At 40.8% G+C, this 24,096-nt stretch overlaps 3 protein-coding genes and 1 long non-coding RNA gene across 4 annotated transcripts; 1 reads left to right on the top strand and 3 right to left on the bottom strand.

Moving 5' to 3' along the window:
• Positions 1-254: 254 nt before the first annotated feature.
• On the bottom strand, positions 255-2,774 carry hoxa9a (homeobox A9a). Its single transcript, XM_031323256.2, has 2 exons — positions 1,723-2,774; positions 255-1,357 (listed from the first exon to the last, which is right to left on the bottom strand). Exons 1-2 carry the CDS (start codon positions 2,273-2,275, stop codon positions 1,113-1,115), a joined length of 798 nt encoding a protein of 265 aa, XP_031179116.1. The 5' UTR covers positions 2,276-2,774; the 3' UTR covers positions 255-1,112.
• Positions 2,775-5,842: 3,068 nt separating this feature from the next.
• LOC116066992 (homeobox protein Hox-A10) lies at positions 5,843-9,296 on the bottom strand. The gene is made up of 2 exons (XM_031323249.2): positions 7,786-9,296; positions 5,843-6,849 (listed from the first exon to the last, which is right to left on the bottom strand). The coding sequence occupies exons 1-2, from the start codon at positions 8,645-8,647 to the stop codon at positions 6,575-6,577; spliced, it is 1,137 nt and encodes a 378-aa protein (XP_031179109.1). The 5' UTR covers positions 8,648-9,296; the 3' UTR covers positions 5,843-6,574.
• A 3,996-nt stretch (positions 9,297-13,292) lies between these two features.
• Positions 13,293-16,351, bottom strand: hoxa11a (homeobox A11a). The gene is made up of 2 exons (XM_031323254.2): positions 15,475-16,351; positions 13,293-14,651 (listed from the first exon to the last, which is right to left on the bottom strand). The coding sequence occupies exons 1-2, from the start codon at positions 16,133-16,135 to the stop codon at positions 14,419-14,421; spliced, it is 894 nt and encodes a 297-aa protein (XP_031179114.1). The 5' UTR covers positions 16,136-16,351; the 3' UTR covers positions 13,293-14,418.
• An 898-nt stretch (positions 16,352-17,249) lies between these two features.
• Positions 17,250-20,661, top strand: LOC116066999. The gene is made up of 2 exons (XR_004109088.2): positions 17,250-18,532; positions 20,409-20,661. It is a non-coding gene; the product is annotated as an uncharacterized LOC116066999 (long non-coding RNA).
• The last annotated feature ends 3,435 nt before the right edge of the window (positions 20,662-24,096 follow it).

Below are 24,096 nucleotides of genomic sequence, written 5' to 3' on the forward strand. Positions count from 1 at the left end.
TTAATTTAAAATATCTTTGTTATGTATTGTTGTGTGTGTGTGTGGGTGTGTGTGTGTGTGTGTGTGTATATAGTGTGTGTGTGTGTGTGTGTGTGTGTGTGTTTGTGTGTGTGTGTGTGTGTGTGTGTGTGTCGTTGTCAGCAGTCACCTTCATATTTTCTGCAGTGCAAAGAAGCACCTTTTTTGTGCAGCAAGAATTAAAAACGTAATTCATTACGATGTGAGGCCACAATGAAATAAGAATGTAACGTGCATGCATTCGCAGATATAATTTGTTTTATTTAATAAATAAAGTACAAATTACATTTGTGAACCAAAGGTCAGACGGCCAGCAGACCGTGAGGTATTTAATAAGTAGCCTACAGTGTTTTATTTAATTTCCTCTCACTAACAAACATAATGTACTTTCAAAATGTTACTCCCTGAAATTCAGCATCTAATGCAAGCAAATCTACTATAATCCGCCATCGAGAAAAAAAAAATAGGTTATTGTAGGTAGTTGAAAGACATAGGTAGTCAATCGTGTCACACCATGTGATATAGCTTCTATAACCTAATTTAACATTTGTATTTTAGCATTTTTAAGAGGTTTTTGAGGTTCTTGCACCTACTTCAAAATGCGATCAGTCTGTTCTATACGCCTCCAATGTTAGATTCAAACTCACGGTCATCAGTCATAGTTCTAAACAGTAAGGGATAAACAACAATACAAAATAATACATTTTACAAACTATACGTTCAGGTGACTCTGAGATAGATAACAAATATAACTACAAACCAGAACACGCACAGCTAGAAACATCCATACACTAACAAGCACAGGGACCAGGCCAACTGATACACTTTAACGAGGTATTAATTCAAATCAACATAAGAAAATAACAAATACAAAACGAGTGGGCACCGTTAAAATTGTGCAATATAAAGGTAGTCGCATCAAACTGAAGCCCAACATGCTTTTTTTTTTTTTTTTTTTACAAGACAAATAAGCCTAATAGCTTTTATAACGTTTTTTATATGGAACAATAAGACAATGACGTTTAAAAACAAGGTCCAGCAGAGTTAAGAGCTTCCACACACAAAGCTCGCAAACAGCCTAAATACTGTACGGTTCAGTCACTCTCTTTCGGTGCGCCGTCTTTATTAAATTTCTTCATCTTCATCCTGCGGTTCTGGAACCAGATTTTAACCTGTCTCTCGGTGAGGTTTAACAGCCTCGCCACCTCGTACCTACGGTCCCTGGTCAGGTAGGTGTTAAAGAGGAACTCTTTCTCCAGCTCCAGGATCTGGTGTTTGGTGTACGGACAGCGCTTTTTTCTCGTGGCACTCGCGTGGAGCCAGTTGGACACTGGGTTATCTGGAAAGAGTGGGGTGCGACATTGGTGAGGGCCCGGTTCCGAGTGACCAAATGCAAAAACAACATCTCTCATAATTTGCCTCAGAAAAAAAGTAATTTTTCTGATGAGAAGAAAAAGGCTACAGATGTATTACCGCAGCTACATCCAAATACAACGTCCCCCTATTTCTCCCAGCTCAGGTTCACTTTAAAAGCTACAAAAGGTTATCTAATATAGCAATGGGAGCTGGGCCATTAACAGTCCCCATAAGGAAATGGCACGTTCAGAATGGCATCTGTTCAGACGCGCACCCCCATCACGCACCCCAATCCTCACAGCTTTATGTGGTATATATAGTAGACTAAAGGACTCTGTAGCGACTTACTTGGATCAAGGCCCGGTTTCTCTTCACCTTCCCCGCTCGTGTCCCCTGCCTGGCTGGACAGTGCGTCCTTTTCCACCGGTGATGCCGTCGCTACTGTTCCGTTGGCGTAATCAGAGAGCAGTAACGCCGTGTGGGAGCTGGGCAGAGCGCCGTCACCTCGCGTCCCCAGACTCTCCGGTTTGATTCCGTAATGATGGGTCGTCGGTAATCCGGCCATGGGCAGGGAACCGGACATAGGCTCCAGCAGCCACGACTGATAGCGGCCATCTGTATCTGCACCGACCGAGCCTTGGGGATGCCCATAGTGGTGATGATACATAGAGGATACGGTGCCTGGGAACTGAGCAGGGACGTGGCTCCATGATGGCCCGAATACCGGAGGTTTGGACGGAAATGCGCAGGTCCCAAGCTCGCTGTGGTCGCTGATGGAGGCGGGCTGTCTGGGGTGCTGGAGCCCAGGACCGGAGGGATATCTCGGCACAGAGAGCTCCTCGCTCTCGGGCAGAATGAGGGAATCAACGTAGTAACTAGTCAGTGTTCCGGATGTCGACATGGCAGGACAATTATACGTTCACATGTACGCAGCCATACAACAGATACATGCAAAAGTAAAACGCGCACACATACCACACACACACACACGCAGTAAACCCAGTCTCACAAAATAACAATGTGGAGAAATCAAGTAGCAACTCGGCCCCACAGAGAACTACAGTGGGCTAGTAATGGGGAGACAGGCTGCCATGCCATTGGGTAGCAAGACGCACGTGATCATAAAGGCTGAACAATAAAGGATAAATCAATCCCTCTGGTCATTAAATACTCACCCGCTCTCCTATAACAACCTTTACTATTAAAGCAAAGAATTATCAAGATATGAGTTGGATCTGTTTTCTATGAGACGAAAATATGAACGTTAAAAATATTTTACAGTGTCTTAACCTACTGTTTTTAAGAAATTCCCTTCTTGGTATCCAAAACGATACAGTATGTTTTTGGAGGCCTTATTTTACGAGCTACTTTATAGGACACGTAAGCACCCTGCCATTGCTGTTCACCAAAACACATTTTACACTATGTTAAAGAAACTTAGCAGCTCAAAGCTGAAACAACTTCTGGATCTCAAACAGCAGCTACACAAATTACATTGTTTTTATTTTTGTTTTAGCTGTATCAGACATCTTCCAGTGTCCGTATATTTTCCTTTGTTCAGCTTTAAACAAACATTTTACAGACAAAAGCACCAACACATGTGCGGGTCATATCTACTAGGATAAAATTGTCATGTTTAGTTTATATAACTATTGTTTGTGGGCCTATGCTGATTTAACAACTTTAAACATTAGGCATAATGCTTATGATGTTATTTTTCTATAATAACCACATTTCGTAATTTAGACAAGGATAACTCAAGTCAGTGTAGCCAATATGTTGGGGCTAAAATCTAATAATCCACATTACAGCATATATAACGAAGACAATGCAGGACTATGTAGCCTGCATTTCTCATAGTTAAAAAAGAAGTCAATAAACATGAGAATATTTCTTTAAGAATTAAGATTTTATTTTGAATTAGATAGCAAAAAGAAAGGAGAAACAGGACTATTTCAGGTCCAAGTTTGTCTTGTTAGTTGCAGTTACAGACTAATATTACTTTGATTTTAATTACGGTGTAAAAGCATTGGTCTATAACAAATACAATTAACATTTACTGGATAGCTTATGGCTGCATGTTATGACATAAAGTAATAGGTGGGTTACAAGATGCTCACAAAAATAAAAAAAAAATAAAATACAAATATAGAATTAGTCTACAGAAAAAAACGAGCAAGGAAAACTGAAGGTGTTATTTTCCACCGAACTGACTCACGATGGAATATTTATTAAATATTTTCGAAATAACATTATTGGCGGGTCCCGGTTTTCGCTTTAAACCACTATTTTAAACGTTTTTTTATTTACATCCATTATCACTTGTATGTGCTTATATGTTGCCATCATCACCGCCATTAACAAATTAACTCTAATGCCTGCTAGCCAGTGCATCGGTGTAACGTTACACTTAAATAGAGCTAAACATATGCGTAATGTGGTACTTGTGGTTTCCTTCTTTTAAAGTTAAATGGTGCGAGCAGCTGCGAACACCAGGAGACAACAGTGCATTAAAAATATAGGCTATGTGGTGGAGATTGATATTACAAATGTTAAAAATAAATCTAATTAATTAATAAACAGTTAGAAAATTGTCTCATACGCGTTAGCATTAAAATCATTTAATGAATGCATAAATGTTCACTTTGTATTTCTTGAAATTCTAATCTTAAACTGGCACAGAATGCATTTAGTTGAAAATGTATTGATGAAACACAGTATTCACAAAAAAAACGTAGAATGTATGAATATTACAGAAACACTCTAAAACCTTAAAGTATATTAAGTTAGATTTTCACAAATACGGGTAGCTGTGTAACGTCCAGAACATCCTAAATAACCCCACATTGCAGATCAGGTCTAAAAAGCAGCAACCTTGAGTTCTCGCACATTACGCTGCGTATTTTATTTATTACTAGAAAATACACGGAGCTTGGCCAACACCCCACAAGGCCACAGGCAATTCAACACGCAGGAATTCTCTGCACTCTGCTCCTACATTTAGAAGAGGAGCACAGGAAAAAAAAAAAAAAAATGTGCATTGCTTCCAAGCTATCACCTCACTGGTAGTTTCCCATTATTTGGCCAACAGACATCAAACAAGCCGAGGGGGCAAAAGAGCGGCTGTGCGCCTATTTGTGCACTAAAAGTTAGAATAGACAAACACCTTCAGAGGAGGAAAAGACGCCACTGTGCCAATGGCTCTCAGGCTGTAAACCTAAATCAGGGTGTTTTTTCACCCAGTTTACCGCAGGGGCTATTCACTTCTTTTGCCTCTGCAGATAACAGCCTGTCTGGCGGATCTAAATATCGCCATAAAGCCCTTCCCCTCCTTTTGTCTGAGCCACTATTGCGCAGCGGAAGCATCCGGTCTCATTGCCCACGGAGGTCGCTGTTGCCCCATTCACCTTCCCCTTCCCCTCCACTGCAGTGGTCGTAACCGAGGCCTTGTCTGGCGTGTCTGCGTCACTACTACTCACAGAAAACACTCACGGCTTTACCATTAATCCTAACCTCACGACGCATACTGCAGCTCATCTTTGATCACGTTTACATTCAGCACACATGCCCACGCGGGTTTTAAAGACAAGTAGAGAAGTCAAAAGAAAACAGACAGGTTAAGAATATACACAGCAGCCAGCCACCCCTCCCCGGTTTGTAAGCCAGGGAGGTCCAGAACATGCTTCCAAAACACGTCTCTACAATTTCAATCAAATCCCATCATCTTTATGTCCCCGATTTGCCTTCCTTGTGGTTTCGATGTGTGGAACTGCGGCAATTAAGACAGTTTCATGTTGCAGAGTTAGAAATGGACCCCAACAACATGAAACTACCTAAACCACTGACAGTCGATCCGGGCCTCAAGTGAAACACAATCAGCCATATCATAATGCACAGTGGTCGTCGGTGCCATCATCAAGTGTCCAGAAACCGTCTGTATTGAGAAAGTACAACCGTTTTGTACACACTATAGTGAAGCCGGTGCAACAAGGCGCAAAATTGACAAATTCACAATGATAAATAGACTTACCCGGTCCTAGAAATGTTAATCCCAGTATTCCCAACTAAAGCAGAACATTATGTTTTATCCAGTGTATGTGTACAGTTCACATTTCTAGCTGAGAGCCGGGCCTCCTCTCCGTCTGAAAGGCTCTCCCACGACTGAAGCTGCTCTTAGAGGAGAGGGAGAAAGCTCATATACCAGCCAGTCATAAAACTCTACAATAGCCGGCTGGGCATGTAGCTAGGCGGCTTACAGCCTAATATCTTAATTATTTCCGATCGCCACTACATTAGCCTCTAAAAACATTTGTCAGTCGGTTTACAAAAAATAGTGAGACTCCAGCTATGGAGCCCATAATGTTTTGGATTTCAAACAAAGCCTTTTTCTTCTGCTTCTGTAGAATAGATTGAGTAAAAATATAATATATAAACCCACAGTACAAAATACAAGCAGCTACTCCTCAATGCGAGCTGATAATTTATTAAGCATTACACAAAAACACAATGTCATATGTACACAGAAATATACAATAAAAACATTCCTATTTCACTTTGCACATCGTTTTCGTGTAAACATCCTCAACGTGATTAAAGATTCAACTCGTACATTTAGCTCATACATAGGTCTATATTAAGGTAGAACTACATCTAATGGTCAAAGATGAATTAGTCTTCCCTTGGTGATAACATGGGCATTATATTCCAGGGTGGTTCAAAATTACTAAAATTAAATGTAGGAAAACTTAAAATCATGCAATTCCAATTAAAATAAAATACATTTATATTTGTTTGACTAAATTTAAATTAAGAATATTAGCCAGCGGTGGGGGGGAAAGTGGACAATTTAAGTCACCCTTTAATGTGTTTTTTAAATTGCGTTAATTTTACTCCACTGACGACACTATCCAACCGTACGACAGAAGTGACAGAAACAGGTCGACAATACAAAAACACAACATCAGAAAACAATCAAATAGAAACTCATAACATTCATTTTTTTTCCTTTTCTTATTCTCAGTAGCTCACAGAGGACGATGCATCGACTTTAAGCGTGTCTGGAAATAAAAGAAAGTGTATACCCCACAGTGAAATGAGTCATTATGTGGACAGAGTGGTGAGGAAGGGTGGGTTGGCTGGAGAGGGTGGGTGCCATTGATTTCACCAATTATCTTCTATTTCAATGTGATCACCTTGTTCATCATGAAAATCCGTAGTTGCAGGTGAGCTCCCGGATCCTGTTTTCCCGCGTCATTTTCTTCAGTTTCATCCTGCGGTTCTGGAACCAGATTTTAACCTGTCTGTCAGTCAGGTGGACGCTTTTACTGATCTCTAGGCGGCGCTCTCTGGTCAGGTACATGTTGAAGAGGAACTCCTTCTCCAGCTCCAGTGTCTGATGCTTGGTGTATGGACAGCGTTTCTTCCGGCCGCTTTTTGCTGTCAGCCAGTTGGCCGAGCTTTCACTTTTTGTGTCTCCTAAAGAAAATGGCAGATACATGGTTTTACGCACTGCAACAAGGGGGGCTATGTGTGTGTGTGTGTGTGTGTGTGTGTGTGTGTGTGTGTGTGTGTGTGTGTGTGTGTGTGAGAGAGAGAGGCTATCTAGGAGTGTGTTTGTGTTTGTGTTTATGGTCGTGTTATACACATATTACAGTAACGTGTGTGTGTGTGTGTGTGTGTGTGTGTGTGTGTGTGTGTGTGTGTGTGTGTGTGTGTGTGTGTGTGTGTGTGTGTAAGGTATGGCTGCTTTGTTAGACTAACCAGACTTGCTGAAACGCCAGTAATAGTTTGTATATTAAAAAAAAAAATGGATACCATTTTATACATTTAAGTGAAAAGGAAAAACATGTTTTTGTATTATAAAGAGTACAAAAATACAAAGACATATTGTACAGAAAAATACACAAATGCATATAGGCCTATTTACTAGCCTACATTTTACGCAGTGCAAAGGAAATACTAGCTAAATGGCTATAGGTAGTTGAATTGTAGTAGACTATATGTAGACTATGTATTTCAAAATAATTCATACATTTTCTATAACACTGAAGCATTTTTTATTAAACTAAGTCTAGCTTTGCCCTTTAATTGACTTTTTCTCAATTTTACGCATAATCGTTCTGGGTGTATTCATGCACATATACACACTAAAAGTGTATTAAATACACACTTTTATGAGTCCATTAAAAATGCACTCATAATATAACAACGTAGATACAAAAGACTTATAATACTATATAATATAAAAGACAATACTATTTTAATGTCAAGTTTCCATTTCCGTGTCTAGACTTGACAAGTCTAACCAGTAAGATCGAACTTCACAGGTGTCATTCACTGTAAAAGCCCTACCTGCGATGCATGCAAACAAAACAACAGCACTGGAACACACCTATGATGAACTCTGATTACCTTTAGTGGTCTTTGCTGGTCTCTCTTTGTCATGCTCTTCTGTCTCGTCAGCTGAGGAGGCTTCTGCATCCGAGGACTCGCGTGCCTCCTCGGTCCCCGGTGCAGCGTGGGGCTGCAGGTCTGCGTTTCCCGAGGACACGGGCTCCTCGGTGTTCCTCCTTTCTTGCGCCGTGGCTGGAGCAGAAGTCGAGGTTGGTGGCGTATGGAAGCGAGCAGGAGCAATGGGGTGTAGGCCAAAATGAGAATGGGAAGGGTTCGGCTGGGGGCCGTTGGTGTTGTAAAGTTTATGAGAATGTGCGTGCGTCTGAGACAAGCGGAAGTAGCCCGGCACAGGCACAGAGCCCCCGCCGCCGCCATCGGTAACTGTACAAGAACTCGAGCCGAGGCCGGCTGTCGTTAACCTAGAATATGTAAGATCTTCGGCGGTGGAGGCTTTAGGGCACTTAGGTTGCTCATACAGACAGTAGGTGCTCTCTTCCTTAATATTCTGCGGGAACGAACAGGGCGCGACCTGGGGACCCACCGGGTGCTCTTGGTCCATTCGACATGACCTCTGCGCGTCCATCCACATCTCCATGCTGGACATGTACGCGCCAGAGGCGGAAACCATGTTTTGGGGACCCATCTCGCTTCTTTTACCCATACCTGGGAAGTATCCATAGTTGTGTAGTCCATAAGGCACTTCTGTAGCGCTGCTATGAGGCACGCACACCGCGCTCCCCGCGTAGTGACCTCCGCCGGTCTCGGTGCGGCCACTGATCAGAGAATCCACTAAAAACGCATTTCCTGACGGGCTGTCCGAACATGACATTATTGTGGTGTATTTTGGCGAAGGGAGAAGATAGCCCTTTCTGGCTGACATTTCTTGTGCAAAACATGCTGGATATGATTAGAGGCACCCCCCTCTCCACCGTGCAGGCTGTAAAACCAATGGAAATGCTGGAAGATGGGCAGTCCCTCCCACTCTGTGGCTACGCAGCAGCCGGAGCGATATCTATCATGGAGCTGAGGCAGAGAAAGGAGGCAGCAGAGCAATCAGTGTGTTCCCTCACCTCGCCTTAATGCACCACCATTACCCCTAGAAGGGGCAAGGTCCAACATGGTACAAAGTTTAAAAATACATATTTATTTAAAAAAAAAGAAAAAAGAAAAAGAAGCAGCATTTCATTAATGGATTACTTTAAGCTTTCAAATCACTTATCTCTCTCTCTCATCAAACAATGTCTAAAGCACTGATTGCCCCTTTCCCACATGCAAATCAAATGTTTACCACAAAGCTCAATAATATGTGCAACACAGACGTATCTGATTTATAAAACCTAAAACCTCAGTAAGAGAAAAACAGATGGGAAGTAAAACAAATCTACAAAAATCCAACTCATGTCGTTATAAACGCACTAAAATACTAGTCTACATTAAGGAAATACGACTCTAAGGTGGCAAATCAAGTTTAAGATTATACAGGGCTGCAGAACCTAACAACAAAGACATACAACAACAAAGCAATGGAACTTAAAGGTAATAAAGTGTTTTTTAACCGTATGTAGAATTCGCCTGTGGCGAAATGACTTGGTAAAAAGTCGTTTTATATGGTGCATCCTTTAGCCTCAAGGCAGTCTGAGCTCTTCCGCACTAAAAGCAAAGCTGGTAAGTAATGCTGCCTGGAGATAGAATGTAATATCAAACATACTTTTTTAGATTTGCGTTTATTTATTGTTCTACAGGGAAAGTCTCTGAAGTAGTCAATATCAAGTTTACATCGTTGAACTGTATTGTTGTATTCCTCAAATGACTAGATTACATCAAACATAACCCTTTTTAATTTAGGATGTTGAACACATATTGAAAGGTGTGAAATTCATCAAGACTATTAAAGCTATCCCCGTGCGTAAACAACGGCAAACCAATCCCTTGTCACTAGTCATTAAAAGCAATAAAAGTTACAGTAACGAAAAAAAGACTATACAACTAATAATTGTCTTAATGTTAGACGAATTACTGCACCTTTCAAACGTTAAATTATTTAAATACCATTTGTAACAGGATATACAGTCCCTTCCTTTATTACAGCCCATTAGGCCCAGATTTTCTCTATATAAAACTTTTGCGCTTATTATTTTACATTTCACAGTAAAAGATAAAAGTATTTTTCATAGATCTATTCGAAATTAGGATTTGGATTAATAATGGTTGTATTTCTGGGGGTTTTCACTAATTTATGATATGAAAATGAATTAATCTGTACTCGACTAGGTTTTACGCATAGCACACGAAAAAGGTGAAAACCTCCGTGTACTTTTGTTCAAAGGCTCTAAGAACAAAGCAAATGCAATTTTGTTGTATCTATCTGTCTTATAAGCATCAACATATCCAAACTGATCAGTATAAAAAAAATGCATTTGTTAAACTGCCAAAATGTTGATCATGGTGTTGGGCAGACAACAGGCACAATGTGCCACAGCAAGCCAGACATAAAGGTTGCACATACAAGTCATCCTGTCGGTCCAATTTGGGGCAATAAGATCCACAATAAAACTCTCCTTCCATCTTGTAGTGTCCTTGGCCATGTGTACTCTATTGCTCTCTCCAGGTTGAAGTTAATCTCAGCCAGCTTTGCCATTACCAGGCCCAGGTGGCCGCTAGCCCCCCGGGTTTGTTTGCAGCCTGTTGTACTGAAATGAGGAAATTTGGGAGAAATTCGTAAATTGAGCCCATTTAGGTTTTCAAACGCTCCGTCATTGACAGCTCATTTATGTGCCCTGGCTTTAGATTTTTAGCGCGTCGATGGTGGACATTTGTCAATCGCTCCTGCTCAAAAAACGCATATTTCAAATTACTTAAATGACTAAAAGTTGGTTGAAGGTTATTTATGTGTGTGTGAATACATTACAATTTTTTTAAAGCATTGTAAAAAAAAATATATTCATTCAAGTAAAGAGCATTTTCTGCAGTGCGGGGCTTTTAAAGACAAAGGCCGTGCACCGCATTTGAGCCTGTTTAGTAAATTCGCCAAAAAACAAAATAATTCAGTACAATGTTGACGTAAATTAAGACAAACTAACAGAAATGGGTCCAAAGACTGTGTACTCTTCCCCACAGTGGCCTGTTCCGGATGGGACATATGAGCCACTAAGGAAACCAAATACATCAATTAATTATGTGTGCCCAGTATTAACTTGTTTTGGCCTGCACACACTTCTTGGTGTTGTACTGGCATGGGGGCCTATCGATATCTTTGTGTTACAGTTATTAATTGTAGCTATTAAATCTTCATTTTCACAGCTGCCCGGCTATTATATCCTCAAAACGGTTTACTCTGACCACTAGCTTTGATCCGGCCCATATAATCGTGGCCGAAGAGGCCGTTTGAGTCGTATCATGTTCGTCCTGAGTGCAGTTATGAACAATAATGCGGTGTTTTATTACATCCAGCGGAAGCATTTATTTTTCACGAGAGACAAAGGAGAAAGAGTCTCGGTCCACACGCAATAGGGTCCAGAATAGCCACTCGGACTGACACCGAATAGCCTCATAGTGCAGCGCTGTATCTATGACAGGAAGGAAAAGGAGACGCGATTGCTGCCCTATCACAATCAAATCGGCCCTTCTAATTGCAGCTTTTATCCACTTGGCACGCATGTGTTTTGGATAGACGTCAAATTTTGTTAGCGGATTCTTTGAAGAGAAAGAAGACAAGGAAGAATGAACATACAAGACAGCTGCAGAGTGGGATTTAAGATGAGTCCATTAGCATGAGAACCATCTGAAAAATGAAATCATTTGTTTTGTATCCAGCTCCCGTTGCTAACGGCTGCATTGTTAAGACACTAACTGAATACATTTTAAATAATTAAGGCAGCCTTCTACCCAAATCCAAAACATTTGTGGTTTGACAGGACGGGGTTGCTGCTCTCTCCATGTACAAGCCGGCCATGCTATACTTCAACCATTAAAAAGCTCAAGCTCAGCAAAATGAATAGCACATGCAGCATGAATGCTTGGCACAGATGTGTTGCCTTATTAGGGCCCCCAGGAAGACTTTCTCTACCGCACGGCCCAGTGAGCACAAGAGAAATGTGGAAACTAAACACAAAAACGGCTCCCATCTAAAACTAACCGGCATCGCATGCAAGAGCAAAGTCTAAGGGTTGAATATAGAAGGTTTCTTCTTCCAACAGAGCAAACTATTCAAGCTCCAGGCTGTGTTGGCAACATCTTTTACCTGCTTGCATTCGAGGTGAGCTTTGAGACGAAAAGATCCTCGGCCATGACATTGGTCTCAATATCGCCGCCCGGTGGTAGAGGAGAGTCCATTCCTGAGTGCAGCCGTCGCCACTAAACTGATTCGAGGTGGATAAACCACACGAGGGAGAAAAGCCTCTCAAATGAAGTCGATGCAGCAGGCAAGCAGAGGCTTTTCCTATCCGTCCTCTCCCTGTCGTTGCTTTCGCCTCCTTGGTAACACAGTTAATAACCTTGGGTCTCAGACGGTTTATTGCACTGCACTCCAATTGTACAAATGCCCCAGACTCTCAGACAGCTTTTATGGCCGCGTTGCTGCGGCAACGGGGAGGATGTCCCGTAATTAGGGACGAAATTCCAGCGCGCAGTAAAGGATGCGCAAGGCCGGACTATGGTAGAGAGAGGCAACCATAAACTTCAGCCTCTCTCCCCGCGTTTATGGCCCTTTTGACTGTCATATATGAACGCCAATGCGCTGCGGCTAGCTCCCATTAACACAGTGATAACAACAGCAAATATGGCGACCCTTGCCAAAGGAGACTGCTGTTGGAGCAGTGTTTCCAAAGCCAATCAGCGAAATGACAGCTTGCACATACACACAAACTACAGAGAGAGAGACAAAGTGGTGAGAAATGTATAGAAACCCAAGTGTACATGGTGAAATGCTATGAAGATAGATAAAGGTGGATCTGTAAGCTACCAAATGTGGTTCAAGAACAGATTTCCTTCAGATGGAATGCAAAAGTTGTAAAATATCTTACATGGTTCAAAATATTGAGAGATAGGGTTCAAAATGATTGCAAAACACAACAACGCGAACAATTAGATCACAAGAATGATACCATTTCTTTTTAGTTTGTATTAATATCTAAATTTAATCTACCGAAGCCCATAATTAAAGGTGTAAGGTTATTTGATTACCTTTAACAAAAAAATATAGTTTCACTAATCTGTTACTGTATGAACTTTTATTCTTAAATTTAAACATAAAAAACATGTTTAGTTTGCATTGCGTGTGTGCCTCTACAAGGTTGGACGGTTTATAATTTACATGCGAGGCCCAGCTCTGCTGCAGTTCAGCGTTTTTTAATCGTTTGCTGCCATTCCAATGCACCTGATTATGATAAATCTATTGCAAGCGTAAGTTGAAGGTGTTAATTTTGCGTGCGTAAAATGTTTCACATGTGCGTATTTATATTCACCAAATGTAGACTGAACAGACAGAGGACAGACAGAACAATGACCACGCAGAAATAGTTTTTAAATTATCTTTTCATTTGTTTTTTATTTGAAATATAGTATAATACACAATAGTTTGGGCATACCAAGCAATTGATTCAATGCGATGACCCTGACCAGCCTTGCCCTGACAGCACACTTGAAAATGTAGCTTTTTATTTTCTTCAGACTGCAAGTACCAAAGGATCACGAGTCATGAAAATGACTGAAAAATATTCTGTTATGAGTATCAATATCAGACCGAAAAGGCCCGCTGCATATATATGTGTATATACCTGTGTGAATATGTTGGGCGTGTACCTCAGTGCAACACCACACGGATCCAGTGGACAAGCTTATCTCTCTGGTTTGGCCTGCATTATCAATACTCCACTAATACTTTCCAAAAATCAATAAGGAGAACATGGATTTGGGTGTTGAGAGGTACGCAAAATATAAATAAGTGTAGCCCTCATTTTGCAGACTACAGGAAAAACGAGAAAAGCTCGTTTTGAGGTCAGACCAGACTCAACATGGAATCCCAATAGCCTGCCTGTAATAATGTACTTTGACTTGGTTAGCCGTGGAATTAAAGGAGATAGTAATTGAGTGGCTACAAAATAAATAAGCACACAAAACAGAAACACATTATATTCTCATCCGTTCGGACTCATTTGGTCACACCAATATAGATTGTTATTAAAGTCATAGTCGCCATCATTCGAAATCCACCACTTCAAAATTTAAAAACAGAAATGTAGTTAAGCAAATCTTTTGATTACAAAATACACTGAGTCTGTCAATTAGTGACTGCTAATTTCTGCCTGCGTGAAAGGAAAATAAACAAGGCGTCTATGAGTTAATATTAACATGGGCCCTCGCAAGCATAGTCTTGGCTTGGACAGAAAAATCATTTTCTACACGTTCCTCTAAACAGTCTGAAGAGCGAAATCAAAGTCCACAGACTGACTTAATTCATGCTCAGTCTTTAGGTATTTCAGATCGCAGGATAGTGTTGTCCTCGAACTTGAAATTAACCATTGAGCAGTGTTGTTGTTGCTGTTGCGGCCATTGTGGTACACTATGTACACAGCCGGAGAGTCAGTCTGTCTGTAAACGCAGTCAGTCCCACAGCAGGGGACCATGAAAGCTGTGACGGTGCTGTGTTGGCCCCTAAAGCAGTGGATTGGACGTATAATACTGTAATCTATCTCTGTTCAGTTTCTTCTCCTTCATGCGACGGTTCTGAAACCAAATCTTCACTTGTCGGTCGGTGAGGTTGAGCATCCGAGACAGTTGCAGGCGTTTCTCCTTATTAATGTACACACTGAAAAAGAATTCTCTTTCAAGTTCTCTGATCTGATATTTGGAATAGGGGCACCTTTTCTTGCGGATCCTCTGTCCATCTGGAAGGCACAAAAAGAAAGTGTACCGGTCACAGAAAATATAAACATTTCAAATTAGCCATGACTATGTTACAAAAAGATTTACAAGCCCTGGATGTTGCCCAGGTTACGCTTTGAGCGGATTTCCTCCACATAAAGCATTAATAGCCTATTTCAACATTTCAAGTGTCATATAGGCCTATTAGTGATATTATATTACATTGGAAAGATTTCAAATCCAGTCGTGCTGGTTCGCTAGACGATACACTTGGGCTTTGACCTTTTCTAGCAAATGAAAACAACAAGCTCACTTTCAAATATAAGCAACTAATAACAACAGCAAAAAGAGACCTTGTTGAATAGACAGTTTATATGCAAATATTAGTTTTATAGAACACATAAAGGGGTAAATGCAGCCTACAAATGGGAACACCGAGTCCATGATTGGCTTTAACACAGGAGCTTATGTGTGCTAGACCTTAAACCAGAGGTAGAACCCTCATTACATGCAAGTGCTCTTTTAACGCTAAGAAACCGTGAAACAAGCACTGTTATAATACATGGAACTAACAGGTCTGTGTAAGAATTTACATTCATAACTGGGAGCTTTTTTTGAAACGTCAGGGAGTGTTAAAGAAAAATCACCGGCCTCATGTCTTTCACGGCCAATTTCAATTCCAAACACGTGATCCTGCAGTTTATAACTAAGTTTTGTTGGGGGTGGGGGGTCTACAGGCCCTCTATAAACCTTATATGCTTATAAAACAGCATATAAAAATGTTAACAGCAGCGCGCAGGATTGCAAACTTTCTCTCATAACCAATGCGCTGACTTTAATACGTACTGCTGTTGCTGGATTTCTCCTCATTGTTTCCCGAAGATAACTCCGGGCTGCTGGTCTCATCCCGTGGCTCCTTCGCCTCTGTATCCCTGCACGACGGTGCCTCCTCCGGCGCAGAGCTGGGCTGCTTGGTCGCCGTTTTGTCCCCTGAGTAGCCATTTGTCGAGGAGCTTTCCGACGCGTTCCCGTACGCAGTTTCGTAAAACTGGTCGAAGACTTGTGGCAGCACGCCATTTCTGCCCACGTTCCCGTAGAAATTGGTGGCAGCAGAGCCGGCGCTCGTATGATGGTGGTGGTGGTGGTGATAGGCGGCTGCGGCGGCTGCGGGACTGTTTTTACCGAACATCTCCCCTACGACGGCACTTTGAGCTGAAAGACAGTCCCGGTGCACCATGTCCTCCGCGGTGGGATAGCCGTGGGGCAAGTTCCCCCGGTGCGGCCATTTACTGGACGCTTCAATGGCATAGTCCCTGAACGTCACCTCTCGGACGGGTTGGACCTGCGGTAGGTTAGAGGAGTAGGAGTATGTCATGGGGCGGGTGGACGGGGTCTGGGATAAAAACGAGGGAAGACCGGAGAAATCAGCCCCCGCCGACACGTAGTAAGTGCAACTGGGCAAATACATGTTCGATCCGACGGGGACCCTTTCGTCAAAATCCATCATCGTAGTTCACCCTCTACTATAACTCTATGTTGGGGGTTGATTCCTCTATAACCGCCCTGAACATGGCTCTGAAGCGCCGTGCCTCTTTGAAGCAGGTTCGCTAAGCAGAAATTTGGAGACGTAGGCTGACGTGGAGAGCCATCTCCATCCACTCCACGGAGGAGGAGGCCACGTGACCACGCGGCAGAAATTGACAGATTTTCTGGCTCTGTGTGTGTGTGTGTGTGTGTGTGTGTGTGTGTGTGTGTGTGTGTGTGTGTGTGTGTGTGTGTGTGTGTGTGTGTGTGTGGGGAAAAGAGAAAGAGTGTGTGTAGGAGTGTAAGAGACATGACTGCTGTGTGTCCTAAAGCTTGACATTGGTGGTTTATCGCCATGTCGACTTAAGAATGAATTCCTTAACATGCACCGAAGTCCGAGGAAGAGAAAACTATAATTAAATGCTAGATGTTAAAAGAAAGAGTAAAAAGATAGATTTCAATCGACGCTTTAGCCACAATATCAATATCAATTTCCCAGATGTTTTGTGTTTTTCCAACTTTCTGCGTGCGTAGTTTAAGCTTTTCAGTGTTCCTTGTTATGTACACAATGTGAGAAAAATAAAGGGATTGTGCAAGATTACTTGTCCGAATCCTACCTGAAAACAACATTAACTAAACCAGCGTTACTGTGCATAGATAATATGGACCTGAATGCGAGGAGACCGCCTTATCTCATAAGTCTGCTTTTAGAAACCTCTTAGTCATCATCATTTGGTGGTTTTACAACATTGCATTTGGCCCAGTGCGCATTTGGTTATCAGGGTCATGTTCAAAGTAGCGGCTAATGTTTCAACTGGCTACAGCCTTGTGTTAGTACCAGTATAACAAAGACAAAACTGTCATTTTGACAAAATACATACAGGATACGGTTTCAATACAAATATAAAGGAAACCTAGAAAATGAAATTGTGGTGGTCTGTAAAACCTTACACCAATAAACAAGCATTTTAAATTGTAACGTTTAGATTGATTAATACAAAAAAGTATTATTGTAAGATTTTGTATTTACTTGTGGGTAACCTCATAAGAACCCGACATATACTTCTCAGTAAAGACCAGAGGCTCACTGAAGAATTGATCCTTAATCTAATAGTCTGCTTCAATAGTCAAATGTAACAATCTCTTTAGAATACTACATTTATTCTCTTTTAGAATTATCCTTATCGTACTGTTCTGTTTTGTCTCATTTGAACATTTAATGGATCCAATAAAAGCTCGAAAAGTCGCAACATTCATGCATGCTCCACTTTTACGCACGGCTATTTGTTTACGTTTTAGTGCAACTATTCAAATGTGCGTCGTCCAGTAAGAAGACATATTCCAAAAATAAGACAATTTTATGTTTTGATGAATAATAATTTCCATTACATCTATTTTCTATTTTCTTTTCTTATGTATTCCCATTACGCATGTAGGCTATACCTATGCGTAACATACACACACAATCAAGGAGAAAACATTGTTCTAAACGGATCATGTTGGTGCAGGATTTTAAAATACCTGGAGCTGTATTTCACATGTATAGCTAGAAAAAAGCGACATTATTTTTCGGGTATGCATTTTAAAATCCTGATTGTGAATAACTTTACTATCTTGATATAAATTGTCATACATGCTAATCATTTTTGATTGCAGTTGTACTTTCCACTGAGGCTAAAGCAAATTAAGACAATACATGCCCGGTATCTTTTTAAATTCATGATTTTTTTTGATTTGGTAAACATGCCTCAGTGCACATTCCCTTGCTCTCTGCTCTGAGGCCACCGTGGAGCTTGATTTGGAAAGGCTGCAACCTGACTCTAATGTGCTGTGAATGAGAGACCTGAGCTCGGATTAAGACCGCCGCGGCTGACCTGGCCCCACAACCCGATGTGCACATGTGGATCCAAGGGGCTCCTTATGGCACATGTGAAACACAACCTTAAAATATCACACACACTAAGACGGTGCAAGCACCAACTAACGCCCTGTGAGTGAATCAAAACAGGAAAAGACATGCAGCCTGTGCTATCCACCGTCCTGCTTGCAGACCATTTTATTTGGATAAATTGCAGAGACACAAACAACTCGAGTGTCTGTGCGACCACACGCTCCGCCTTTCAGTCGATCCAGACAAATTCTATGACTTGTGCTGAAGCTTTTAAGATGTAATTGAGCACAGGATACAAAACCAAAGCCAGCTCTGTACAGACCTGCGTTTTTATAGCTGCTATAGTATTCTGCTGCGTTTTTTTCTCCCCGGCCAGACAGACACCACAAAACAGGCCAAGCGTGAAAGGAAGTCGCCACCTACACGGACTCAAAGTCAGCAGCTGAGGATTTTAAACGACATAGAAACATGTGTCTGTACACAACTAAGGTACGATATCTACTTACAATAATTTAGCCTAATTCTAACCATTTGACTAAACAAATGGCAATTATCCTAAAAATAGAGACAAGCATAAAAACGCCAATTTTATGTCAAATGTGTTTTGTATTAAAGGAAGTCTCTGTGCTCATCATCTGGGCATCCTTCTTGTGCAGGTTTTGGTCATCAAAACAGCAGTCTGGCGCTGCGTAAAATCTCTCAAAGCCAAAGCTTTGTCTGTACGGTCGACTTCAAGTTCGGGGGAGGGAGAGGGTCCTTCACAGAGAGCAAAGGGCCCTCTGTGCCCCGGATGGAGTTCCTTTAATTGCTTTTGCATTAACGCAGGCTTAAGGTTACAATATTGTTCGATAATGTGATCGTGTAACTCTGAGCTGAGGAAAAGTTTCACCTTCACACTAATAGTGCATCATGAGAGATGTAGAGCCCTAATGTACTGCATGGTGTATGTTTGATCATATCTCTAAATAGTAAACCATTGATACTAACTCAAACTACTTGGTAGAATTGTTCTCATTAAAACACCATAGGCTTATAATAAGTCCAATATGCGCTTTTAGGCAAAGACGACTTTCAGTTTATATTTTGAACAAACCAGGAAACATAGATAAAGATAAACATCAATGCACTGACTTTTGGTAATAAATGATCAGGAGTGACTCTGAAGGAGATTTCATATGGAGATAGAAAGAATCACTGTAAACAGGGACACTGTTTTCTTGCCCTTTAAATCAAGGGAAGAACTTGCATGTGTAAACAGCATCATAGAGGCTTTAGCCTGCCCCTAGGAAGAGCTGCTCTTGTTACTCATCCAGGCTCAGAAACCACTGACGAGAAATCCTACATATTAATGTTTTGTTTTTTACTAAATCATGAATTGCTGTGGTTTTATCTTGTATGTTTTTTTTCTTTTCTTTGTATCGCTATGGACCATCTCTTGAGTCTGAAATAAAGTTCGAATTGAAACTCCCTAGCTATGTTTTCGTAGCGTAACAGTGTTAGAAGCCCAGTGATTTTGTCAGGAACAGAATGCGACAATCCGTGTGCCATAAAACCTTGTTAGACAACAAGTAAACAATCAAGTGTGGGGAGGATCTGAAAGTACGGTTTAACGCCGCGTCAGGTACTGCAGGCCTATAGGCTGTAAAGGAGGCTAAATGGACGCATTCATGGTCTTGCAAAGAAACCTCCTGTAGTTTAAGTCTTCAAGTGAAATAAAAAAGCCCAGAGCTTTAGTACAGGCTGTTTTTTTGTTTTCATTTTATGGTAGAAAAATGGGCCACCACACCTGCACCTCAAAGCATCTTTTGACTATATTATTTATCTCGAAATGAAAACACCCTTGTTTAGTGTACTAGTGAGCAGGAGGCAAAAAGCTACACAGGCAGTGGCTATACAATAAGAAGACGGGTGGTAACTGGGACTTTTGATGCACACACTATTACACAAACATTAAAAGATCACACATTACAACTTGATTAAATGGAGGTTTGTAATGCACACGTTGCAACACAGTTGTCTGAGCCAATTAATACATGTATACTTTTCAGACAAAACATTCATTAAAATTCTAAATGTATGCGTTTTTTAACTTTCATTTTTTGTTTTTTCCCTTTGCATATTTACATTATGAGATTATTTTTTTGAACTGTTTTTGAACTTGAATGGTGCATGATCTTGCTAAGCTGTTATGCTGCTGGTTACATTGATACGAGCCTGTAGTTGCGCGGGGATTATTAAACCATCAGACTGAAACATGAAACAATCAGAGCTTTGCACTTAGTTGCGAACAAATTAACAAGCAGGAATATATATATATCAGTAAATTTGAACCTGATTTAGCGGACATCTGTTGATTTATCCACAGGTGACAGAGATGTGGGCCGAGAGCGATGGCGACGACTGATGCGGACCACACAGAGGCCATGCAGGGAAACTGACCAACTCCACGGTCAACGGGAGCACCTCTGACTCACCAGTGGAGAGACTAACAATGCTGGATCAGCCTGCAGAGGGTATCCTGGGAAACAAGGCGTCAGCAGGAGCGGGCCTGCATGGACAAAAGGACATAAACTAGACTTCAGTTGGGGAATAAATGAAATCATACAAAGGAAAAAAAAGATTAGAGGGAAAAGAAAGACAGAAAGAAGTTAAAGTACAGTGATAGGGGTTCAACTTATTTTGAAAACGGAACCCACAACGTACAAACGGCGTCAGAAACCCCTCGTTTATTTGCGCATTTGGCATTGATGGCTGAACACAAAAAAACACATTCAAAGCATTACAAATTGAATTTCCAATTAAATGCCAGTCCTCTGTGTGCGCATGCTCAAAAAAGAAATTTCAATAATTTTAAAACAGGAGAGTCTAAAAAGGATTGAGCCTGGGGAACAGTACCTTGTTTTGTTCAAAGGGTGTTTTTCTCCCTTGGATGCTATGGTTTAAAAAAAAATTAAAAAAGTCTATACTTTAGATGTTTGGTTGGTTTTTAGCATCTCTGCATTTGACCTTATGTGATCTCCCACAATATAAAATAATAAAGGTTCACAGTCGCAGGTGCTAACGTGGCATTTGGACAATGTCTGGGTCAAACCAACAGTATATTTTGATAGGAAATTTCGAAAATTAGATGACTTTGCAGTTTGTAATTAAGGATGTTTGAAAATCTCGGTTAACGGTCAAATACACAGCATATATCTGCGTCAACTGGAGCATTTATTTCAAGTATATCCTGAACTCAACACGTTCATTCGATTGAACGTCCAACTTCAACGAAAACGTCGACGCAGAATTAGCCTACGTTTCTCGTTCCAGAATATTATCGTATAATCACTTTTGTCTCGCAGCTTTTCCATGAAATGTAACTAAGTACATTTACTCAAGTGCTGTAGCTACTTAAGATTTTGAGGTACTTGTACTTTATACGCACTTGACTCCATTTTTAGGGGGAAATATTGTCCTTTTTACTCCACTACATTTGACAGCTCAAGTTACTTTGCAGATTTAGATTATTAATACAAATAATAATTATGATGACATATTACAGATTAAGATACACAACCGTAGCCTTTATAAAATGGTTAACATGTGTCCCACCTTTACCTGCAACATTAAAGTGATGAAAACATTAATGCATCAATAATTACAATCCAGCAGTATAATATGTACTATTCTGAACTGGACCTTTCTGTATAATGAGTGCTTTACTCTTGGTACTTGAAGTATATTTTTGCAGCTTTGAATACGTGTGTACTTTTACAAAAGTAAAGCTTTGATACAGGACTTGTAATTGAGTATTTCTACACTGTGGTATTGCTAGTTTTACTTAAGTAGACTAAACTATCTGAGTACGTCTACCACTGATCTTTTCTTTATCCAAGCTCAAATAATGATGCACGTATGTCGACTGGCTATTTTAGTTCCATTCATAGATCATAAGTGGGTGGACACCAAATCATCATACAATAACTAACTCTATAAAAAAGTCTCACGGATTGTACAGTAGTTCAACCAATAATCTATTTTACTTGAAAAAAAAGCCCAAACATGGGAAAAGGGTGGCATTAGACCTTAATATATATGCGCTTTTTAAAACATTTCAAGTCAACCAGATTTCGACCGCCTTTTTTAAGCAGTTTCCAAATTGAAATCAAACAGGTCTATTCAATAAAAAAAAAAAAGCATACTTTCTGCTGCACAAAATGGCCCTATACTATATTCTGCCAGTTTGTTAATTATTTGGATATAATCAACGTGAAATGTGGATTTTGTATTGAGGAAATTGACTTAATCTGTGTTTAGGCAAACAAAAGCCACGCGAAGCAATCAGACCCTCTGCCTCCACTTAATCCCTTACGCATACACGCTGTTTACATCTTTCCTTTAAAAGCATCAAGTCCATATACCCTTCATAAATGAACACAGTAAATTATTTGGCATTTATATTTCAAACATGAGATCAGGACAGAAAACAACCGTCTGTGGAAGAAAAAGGCGCCGACTGAGGCTTTCACATAATCTCGGTCAAGTGCTTCTATTTGACCGCTGTCACGGTCTTGGATAAACGTATGTCTGCTCAGGTCTTTGTGGTGTATTACGAGATTATCTTCCAAACTCGTGCACTCAAGCTTAACCAACGCTGTATTGTTAAGTGACTAAAGGTTGCAGGCCTAGCCACCATTACGCACAGAGACAGCGAAGGTCAATGTAAAGAGCAATGCCCGGTGTTGGCCTTGTCTGTGTTCTATACGTCTGGCAGGCAGACGGGAGACATACCGGGCTGCTTATTGGATATGTGGTCTAATCTGAAACCTCACAAGGTATGTGAGTTTAAACAGAGTTTCTGCCTAAATTACAGATGTGTACAGACTTTCTGAGGATGCAAAACAGTCTTTTTAATTCATTTGACGATAAGAAAACATGACCTGGTTATTTCTTTAAAAAGGCCATTTTCACTGTTGGTGTAACGTGGAACTGAATAAGAAAATGTATGCTTTAAAATAGCCTATGTGTTGTTTGAAAGCGCTCCTTAACATATGCCTACAATTAGCCCATTTCCTTCTTACTTCAATTCCTTCCATTATTTGTCATTAAAGCCAAATGATGCATGGGACTCTATTTACAGCTTTTTAATTTTTAATAGATTAATTGAACCCTTTGAGTACTTAAATTAACTGTAATTCACTATGTTTGCCTTAGTGTGGCGGCAGAACTCAATTTTTTGCACAGTGATCCAGCCCTGTGTTTCCTTCCACAGCCGATGGGCTGACCCATCAGGAGGAGGAGGAGGAGGAGCATTGTACTGTGAGCTTTTGACTGTCACGTTATATGTCAGAGTGGAGGCGGGACCCGAGGTTTGTTTTGGTTCTCAGCAAGCCAATAAAACGCTGCTGTGCTACCTCGCAGCCAATGAGCTGCCTCGCCGATCACGTCACTGCAGTAAACTTCCGCTCTGAAGCTTCGGCTCTTCCGCTCTTTTGTGTTTCTGGACTACAGGATGTACTGAGCAGTCAGACATCTCACTTTACTCCCATCTCTGAGCTTAATGTAGGCTATAACACGTGCGCGCCCCGCCGTGCCTACGTCACAGGACGTGGGAGCAGGGCGACTGCATTCCGTGCTCGCGGACGTACCGGCTTACATTTCTGGGGTGTTTCTCTCAATCAGCCAGCTGGCCATGTGCATATCATAACACAGGATATCAGATCTCACATTTTTAGAATATGTTAGCCTTTAGTTGACTGTAAATAATCCCGAAAACATGTTTGTTTAGGCTACTGAATATTTGCCGTTTTTACTGAAAATGTAAACAAGGAGGCTAAACTATGAAATGCAACTCTCATAATAATGACTATAGGCCTATTACAAATGTGTTTTGAAATGTTGAAAAAACAAACACCTATTAAGATGAGATATGAGACATTAATAATATAGCCTAAGTCAAATAAATAAAACAAAATAGCTTCAATTGATCACAACATTATTAAGCATCACTACAACTACGAATAACAGGTCTACTAACATAGCCTAGGCATAATAATAATAATAATAATAAT

This window comes from Sander lucioperca, chromosome 16, assembly GCF_008315115.2.
Source record: "Sander lucioperca isolate FBNREF2018 chromosome 16, SLUC_FBN_1.2, whole genome shotgun sequence".
In the NCBI taxonomy this organism is placed as follows: domain Eukaryota; kingdom Metazoa; phylum Chordata; class Actinopteri; order Perciformes; family Percidae; genus Sander; species Sander lucioperca.